At 37.2% G+C, this 8,861-nt stretch overlaps 1 protein-coding gene across 1 annotated transcript; it reads right to left on the bottom strand.

Annotated features, from left to right (window-relative positions):
- Positions 1-643: 643 nt before the first annotated feature.
- On the bottom strand, positions 644-4,991 carry DMAC2L (distal membrane arm assembly component 2 like). Its single transcript, XM_079699868.1, has 4 exons — positions 4,880-4,991; positions 3,372-3,580; positions 2,618-2,789; positions 644-839 (listed from the first exon to the last, which is right to left on the bottom strand). The coding sequence occupies exons 1-4, from the start codon at positions 4,984-4,986 to the stop codon at positions 725-727; spliced, it is 603 nt and encodes a 200-aa protein (XP_079555994.1). The 5' UTR covers positions 4,987-4,991; the 3' UTR covers positions 644-724.
- Between the last annotated feature and the right edge of the window lie 3,870 nt (positions 4,992-8,861).

The raw sequence follows: 8,861 nt of genomic DNA, 5'->3' as shown, positions 1-8,861 counted from the left end.
AGTAAGTATAGCTCTGCTGGCCTTCATCGTTGTTTCCTCTGTTCTATTGCAATCCTCAAAGCTATTTAAATCCAGCCAGGTATTTATGTCTAGTTTTAATAAGACACTAGGCTAAGCCTACAAAATAGACAAATTAGCCAGAAACTGTTCATTCAGAGAAAGGATGTATGGTATAAAGAGCACAGGAATGCAGGATCAAGACAAATGCATGCAAATCCTGGGAAGCAATATGAATGCCCCAGCAACCTCTGACTACTTTGCATAATTGACTCCATCAGTGAATCTGAAATCTAGCTTCCAGTTTTTCATAATTGTATATTTATAGTAACATGCTTCAAAAACTTTAAAGTAAAATGTAACAAATTACTGTTAAAAATAAAGAATGTGTTGTACATTTAAATCATTTTAAAGAACTTAAGTATCTACATCAAGAGATATTTATATAGGATTGATATAAAATAAGGAATATTTAAGAATTAAAATGGTACCTGGTTTGTATTTTTCTTAAAATGATTTAATGTACCTAAATTCTCACTTCTAACTTAGTAACTTTAGTGAATCACATCTGAATGTTTATTTTCTACATGATGGACTCTGCTAGAATGTTGTGGTATAACATTCTTATAGTTCTGTTGATGTTTATGTAATATTTGTTGCTGTTTAGGATCAACAATTGCACATGATACTTTATATTGAAATAAGACACTTACTGAATATTACTATTTTACTTCAAGTCTAATTTTAGTTCCAGAGAAGGCAGTGATGTTTTAAAGGCTTGGACAATTTTTTCTTTTTCTTTTACGCCAGGAAGATCACTTAAAAACAAATACTTGAGGTTTCTGGAAGAGAAATTTTTAAAAGTTAATTTAACTTGGCCTTTACTCATAGCATTAAAAATAAACTTGCTTTATTGACTTAAAAAAGCTACATACAGAATGTGTTCATATCATCTTACACTTTCAAAATGACTTTTAGAATGGTAGTCTTAGAGTACTACTTTAAATGAAATTCATGCTGGGCACTAAGCCAGACCTTGGACAGTTTAGTTGTTCTGAATTACATCAATAATCTGCTGAATTCTTCCAAATATTTTATGTATATTATGGCATAGAACTCCTTTGTATGTTAAATATAAAATATGACATCAGTCATGGTGATGATTTTTTGCATCTGACACTAAAACCAAAACCAACTAAAACAAAAATAAACAAGTGGGACTACATCAAATTGAAAATCTTATATACAGCAAAGGAAACCATCAACAAAATGAAAAGACAACCTACTGAATGGGAGAAAATATTTGCAAATCATATATCTGATAAGGAACTAACATCCAAAATGTATAAAGAACTCATACGACTCAATAGGAAAAACCCCAAACAATCCAATTTTTAAAATGGGCAAAATATCTGAATAGACATTTTTCCAAAGAAGACATACAGATGGAGAACAGGTACATGAAAAGATACTCTACATCATTATCAGGGAAATGCAAATCAAAACCACTATGAGATACCACCTCACACTGTTGTTAGAATGGCCATTATCAAAAAGACTAGAAATAAGTGTTGGTGAGGATGTGGAGAAAAGGGAGTCCTTATGCACTGTTGGTGGGATTGTAAATTGGTGCAGTCATATGTAAAACAGCATGGAGGTTCCTCAAAAAATTAAAAACAGAACTACCATATGATCCAGCAATTCTACTTTTCAGTATTTACCTGAAGAAAACAAAAACACTAACTCGAAAAGGTATCTGTACCCCCATGTTCATTGCAGCATTATTTACAATAGTCAAGATACAGAAAAAACCTAAGCGTCCATTGATGGATTAGGTAAAGAAAATGTGGTATCTGTATACAGTGATGTAGTATTCAGCCATAAAAAAATGAAATTCAGCGTTGGCAACAACTTGGATGGACCTTGAGGGCATTATGCTAAGTGAAATAAGTCAGAGAAAGACAAATATTGTATGATGTCTTATATGTGGAAGCTAAAAATAAATAAATAAGTAAGCTCATAGATACACAGAACAGATTGGTGGTTGCCAAAGGCATGGGGTGGGGAGTGGGAGAAATGGGTGAACGGTTTCATGTTTTTGTTCTTAGTTTAGGTAAATGGAATTTTTAAAATATGAATCTTAACCTAGAAAGGAAAAGAAATTGGGAAAGTTCTTAAAGGAACCAAGTGTGTATAAAAAGTGAAGCCTTAAAGCCTCAACTAATGTAAGAGATAAACAATCTAGTACTTTTGGTTCTAATGTTTAAGATTTCTCAGACTTCTGTGGTGCTGAGGTTATTGGCAGAACATAGGGGAAATTAAAAGATGGGGAGGAAGTATAATAGCTAGTGCTTACTGAAAGCTTTCTGTAATAGGAACCATGCTAGGTGCTTTATGTAGGTCAATTTTTTTAAAAGATGCTCCCTAAAAAATGCAATACAACCATAACACATTAAGGGTGATAATTTAAACTGTTTTAAAATATTCTAGCTGACAGCTAAGTCATTTTCATAAATTATATTTTTCAGAATTAAAAAAAAGACACCACCTCTCAACTGTTTTAAATTCCGATTATTCACCTTAACATTATCAAGTTTACATTTTGGCACTGACCACCTACCTTAAATGATGCAAAGCAATGATACCTTTGTCTGTGATATTCCCACATGAAATTATTTCCATTTCCAACATGCTCTTTTGTAAATTTTTAAGTTGACTAAGTCTCTGCAAACAGTCATCCTCAATATAGTGACACTTGCATAGCCTTATTTTTTCAACATGCTGTAGGCCTTCTGGGGGAAAAAAAGTACAGTTTAAGAACCTGCTTTACCATTAAGATGATCAACTATCCTAGTTTGCCCAGAATTGTTCTAGTTTTAGGATTGAAAGTCCTAAGTCCTAGGAAACCTCTTAGCCCCAGGAAAACAGTAACGATTAGTCACCCTATTAACCATACAAGGTATTCACTCTACAGGCTGTGCTGATGGACAGGGCCATTCTGCAGTCAGATGCCCAATGCACTGGAGGAAGGAAATGCCCACACAAGCAGAAGCTATGTGGATATAATTATTTCTACATTAGTGAGCGTTTCTCAATGACAGAAGTTTGACAAAGATAATTTGACAAGGCCTTGAATTTTAAGTCAATAAAGCACAGAATAAAGGCATGTAGAGACAAGCTTAGTGCAGGGAGAAAGGAGAGGAAGGTATTTGTAACCTCTATTTAATTTAAAAATAAATATCATACACAGGAAGAAACAAGCTGGATTGGACTGAAAAAGGCAAAAAGGACTATGACTATAATAGTGAGTCAACTGCAACCAAATGTCACTGCAAATCACCTGCATTTCCCATAACAAATGATAGGGGAGTTACCCATGTGATCAAATCCAATGCTCATGATACAAGAATCAGTGGCATCAATTGCCTGAATCTTGTATTTGTCCAGAGGGCCTGTTGGGAGGTGGTTGTAGTCCTTCTGCCACCTCTCCTGGCCGTGGTAGCGCACCAGAGCCCCACAGCGCAGCAGCCACTCGGACGCCGCCCTGTCAGGGCCAACATCCCGGATGCGTTCATGATCCACTCTGTTGGCAAGAGAACAAAAGCAGGTAGGTTTTACTATAGTCACTAGCTTAACGATGTTCACCAAAGTAAATACAGAATAGCAACCACTTTTCACTTCACATGATGAGGAGGGAGATAATATATTAGTGAAATCCATGTAAAGAAAACATTCAATGGCTCTACCTGCTACCTTTTTTGCTTTTGTTTTTGTTTTCAAGTGAACTCTGTCAAGGCATGTTATTCTTATGTGAGTTTATCAGGCAGACATTGAGTCTTCATTGATTCATATGTAGCACAATAGCTTCACACCAGGAGGTACTCAGTATCTATGTTTTGAATGAATGACTACACTTGGTTATCATTTTTATTACTGACAAAAGATTAAAAAGGGAATAATTTTGAAACTTTGTTCAAATTAATGTCATTAAGTGATATTCATTAATTTTAACATATGCCTTTTCTCTAGTTAGTGATATTAATGCTATATTAAGCAACAAAGGAGGTTAGTTTTGTCAGTTTCAAAATATTTCTAAGCATGCCACCAACTTTTTATTTATTTTATTTTTTAAAATAAATTTATTTATATATTTATTTTTGGTTGCGTTGGGTCTCCGTTGCTGTATGCGGGCTTTCTCTAGTTGCGGCGAGCGGGGGCTACTCTTCATTGCGGTGCGCAGACTTCTCATTGCAGTGGCTTCTCTTTGTTGTGGAGCACAGGCTCTGGGTGTGCGGGCTTCAGTAGTTGTGGCATGTGGGCTCAGTAGTTGTGGCTTGTGGGCTCTAGAGCGCAGGCTCAGTAGTTGTGGCGCACGGGCTTAGTTACTCCATGGCATGTGGGATCTTCCCGGACCAGGGCTCGAACCCGTGTCCCCTTCATTAGCAGGCAGATTCTTAACCACTGCACCACCAGGGAAGTCCCCCAACTAACTTTTTAAAAGCTTGATTTCCCTTGATAGTATTCAAAAGGTTAACTACATCCCTTAAGAAGCCATAGAATAAAATATTCTAAAATTATATTTACTGAGCTTTTCTGATTACAAAAGTAATAAATGTTCATTTCAGAAAACTTGAAAGGCATTGAAAGGATGAATAAGAAGAATCACTTAAGTCCTGTAACCCAGACAGTTAATATTCTGTAATCTATTTTTCTGATCTTTATTCAGTGCTTGTATGTTTTATTTGCTTTAAAAGAAAGTTAGGATAGTACTGCATGCAGGACACAAAACATTTGAAACACAAGAAATAACCAAATTAGCTACTGGGAACTCATCAAGCTGTAACAATTCCCACGTTTCTTCACTTTAGTTAGAGTAACTTACTTATTAAACACTGCATTCAACCAGCCCCAGAAGTATCGGGAGTCACGTGACCTTGGGAGTTTCTTTAAGCCACAGAACTGCTGGGAAATTTTTCCAAACAGCATCATTTGATCTAGACACATAAAACAGTATTCATATTAGATCATCAGCTGGCAATCAGAGTCCCATACATACGGTAACTGACTTTACAACTTCAGAGTCAGTGCTCTTGTGCTGATAAAGCTGATGACTCACTTGCCACTCAGTAGTTATTAAGCAAGTTACTCCTGTTTTTTGGTTTCTTTTGCTGCAAAAATGAGAGGCTTAATTGAATGGTCTCTGGTTCCTTCCAGCCTTGACATTGTTCTTTCTACTTGTTCACTCCTCAATTGGAGTCAGCCTGCAGTGGTGCCACCTGGTGTCCATTCAGGCAGTGCATCTACAAATTTACTGAAACCAGCTCCAGTCCCAATCTACATTTCCAGTACCAAAATGACAAACTAAAATCACCTAAGGAGCAATGTGTCAAGGTTAAGGCACTTACATCCAGAAAAGGAGAGGAGTCGTGGAAACAGATCTTCCTATCACAAGGCTGCAAGTAGTGTCCCCAGAAGAATGCAAAGCAAGAGCTGTACAAGGTCAGCTGGGAAAGACTGGGCAAGTAACTTCACCTCTCTGACCCTTGGTTTTCTCATTTGTAAAATGAGATGATTTGCTCAGATGATTTCCAGCTGTAAAAACCCAAAACTATGAGTTGAGAAGACGATTTTGGAATTGGGTCTCAACCTGATTTATCTCAATTCAAATTTCTCTCATAGTGTGCCAGGTGGGGGGAAAACAAAGATAAATGAAACATGGTCTCTGCCTTTGAGGAGCTGACAATTTAATGCAGGGTGGAATGAGCTAAAACAAGTTACCAGGTAGTTAAAATAAATGATAGAACCTGGAAAATACCTCAAAAGAGTTAAAGACACACAAGGATTTCAATAGACAAAGATGCCAGGAAAATGTAGGTCAGGTGATAAGCTGAGGCAGGAACCTTTAAGGCATGTTGTAGTTCAGTTGGCTCAGCACATGGGGATCATGAGAAGAGGAGGGAGACAATGTACACAGTCATATCGGGAAGGGTCTCCCATGATCAGCCAGAAAGTTTGTCTTCTGCAGGTGGCTGGGAATCATTGAGATTTTAGCACAGAGCACTGGCATGGTTAGAACTATGCTTCAGGAATATTACTCAGACAGCAGCATCAAGACTGAGGGTCATTTAGAGATGAGGAAACTTAAGCCCTGATAATAAGTAACTTGCTGACACCCTAAATCCTTTCTGGAACAAGGTGGGGTATTAATAAACGCATGTGTTTAAAGGGACTTGTCCAGTGTTTCATGGTTAATTGTTAGCAGTGCTGAAACTGGAACCTAGTTTTCTCTCTTATTAGTCCAGGGCTCTTTCCTCAGTCATTGGAGGGTTCTAGAACTCAGGAAGAAGAAGAGGACTAGAAAGAGGCCTGAGTGGGAACTACCTTAGAGCTGAGGAAGTGCCAAAGGATGTTGGGTTGTAAAACAAAGAGAGCTGAGGTCTGAGGACAGAACCCTGGGGTCATCTACTAGCCTCTTTATCCCTTCTCCATCATCACTCTGCCTTCATTACTGCAAACTTCTCTCCCTGCTACTTCCTCCCACATTCTCAGCCCTTTCCAGCGTTTGGTTAAATCTCTCTCCACCTGTGCCCATCTCAGTAACTCCTTTGGCTGCCAACCTTATTTACAAATCTGGGCTTTCCAGCTTCAACTCAGGCTGTTCCCTCCATTTACCACCCCTCACCCCCCCCAGAATCCTATGGAAATCTTCCCCAACCTCAAGACCTTACTCAAATGCCATCTCCATCCATCCATTCATTTATGCAATAAATATTGAATGTCTGCTATACTTAGTGCAAGAGATTCAATGGCAAGACAGAAGCAAAACAACAACACAGGAGAGACCAAGAAAAACATGGTTCCTGTCCTCATAGAATGTGTAGTATATGTACCGTATACGTATAGATGACATATAAACATGAATAACATGCAACACGATGTCTTAATGGAGGTATGGACAAGTTCTGTGAGAGCTTAGAGAAGGGAGTGAGGGATAGGCTTCATACTAGAGGTGTCTTCTGAGATGGGTCTCAAAGGATGATTAAGAGTTTTCAGTTAGGCAGAAAAAAGAGAAGTATGAAGGGCAAAAGGAAGAGCAAGAATCACATATTACTCATTTCCATTTTTCTTAGCACCTAGCACAGCACCATCCCCTAATGCAAGTTTAATAAATATTTGGCAATTAATAATCTTCAGTGGCTGATACATTTTCATGCAGAAACCAGGGAAACTCGTTAAGTGGGTAAATTAGAGAGGTCTGTGAAAACTGAAGTACTTTCACTTGATTCATTTTGGCCCACCTTGTATTTCAGCTTAAGGGAAAGATTAAACCAAATTTACTTCAGTTTATGATCTCTAAAAATATTACATATTATATTTAATATAATTTAAACATGAAAATTGTTTTTATTTAGCAATAAATTAAAAAAACTAATTGGTAGGTTTTTGCATTCTCAACTGCTACTTTGTTAATTGATATTAGGAATTTCAGATGAATTCAAGCAGCTACCTCTGAGAATGCTTTCTAGACGGAAAGAGGAGACCTCTGGTGGTGAGTTGATGAATTTAGCTTTAATAAATTAAAAGAAACAAGTGAAATGCAAGTTAAAAAATAACCACTACTAAATTACCGCTGTGATAAATAATTTAGGAATTAAAATTATTTTAAAAATTCTTCTTACTATCATAACACAGCTTAGAGCCATAAGTTCATAACAGATGTTTCTAAAAGTTGCTATTATGTTCACAACTTAGAGAAGACCAGACCTCTAATGTGTGACTCAAAATAGGATATGGAGAGTCCCCCAATTTGCATAAACAAGTTTTTTTTTAAGTGGAAGTTCTTTTCTTACATATGAAACATAATTACTTAGGTGGGCTATTCAAAACGTTGGCTATTTTAGTGGTCAAAAAGACTGAACTAGCCAACTCGTTCTTGAGGGCAGTAAAAGTGTGAAGAGAGGGGTGGGTGGTATCAGAACTGGGGAGTTTTTTCTCCCCAAATTATAACCCCACTTCACTGCAAATTCATCCATTATTGATGCCAATTCTTATTCCTGAGGTGTCTAGAGTCTAGTGAAATAGAACAGCAGAGCAATTGCTTAGGAATGAGAAGCAAAGTTTCCAAAAGCCACTCTTAGGCTAATATCAGTTGACACTCATTAAACTAATTTCACATAGGTTCTGACCGAGATGGAAGATGAACATGAATTCTTAGCTGAGGAGGGTGGAGGCTGGAACACAAATGTCTCTAGCCAAAGACATTACAGGGTGAATGAATGTAAGGTGAGCTCTTGATGTGAGATTATCTAAATGAAACAAATTAATGTACAGTCAAGCCTAGGGGAGAAGGTAAGCAGGGAAAATTTTATAAAAAGAGCATGTGTATTTTGAGTTCTTTCACTTTGCTAAACTAAGAAGCACGTGCTCAAAATCACAGAGTAGTAAAAAAGTCACTATTCTGGGCTGCCCCATGAAAGACTGACCACAGACCCTAGCACTATATAATTCTGTACTCAACCTAGTAACAAATCAACTACATCCCATGCAACGGTTAAAATAAAAAATAGTGATAGTACCAAAAGTTGGTGACACTGAAGAGGAGCTGGATCACTCAACATTGCTGGTGGGAATGTAAAATGGTACAGCCACTTTGGAAAACAGTTTGGCAGTTTCTTACAAAAGTAAACATGTGCTTATCATATGACCCAGCAATTGGACTCTTGGGCATTTATCCCAGAAAAACAAAAGCAGGCTTGCACAAAAAGCTGTACACTAATTTTCATAGCAGCTTTATTTGAAATACCTAAAAACTAAAAGTAACTCAGATGTCCTTCAATGGGTGAATGGTTAAACATGCTGTGGTA

The sequence above is a fragment of the Hyperoodon ampullatus genome (assembly GCF_949752795.1).
Source record: "Hyperoodon ampullatus genome assembly, chromosome: 3".
In the NCBI taxonomy this organism is placed as follows: domain Eukaryota; kingdom Metazoa; phylum Chordata; class Mammalia; order Artiodactyla; family Ziphiidae; genus Hyperoodon; species Hyperoodon ampullatus.
Note: the sequence above shows the minus strand (reverse complement) of the source record. Positions and strands in the feature narration are given on the sequence as shown.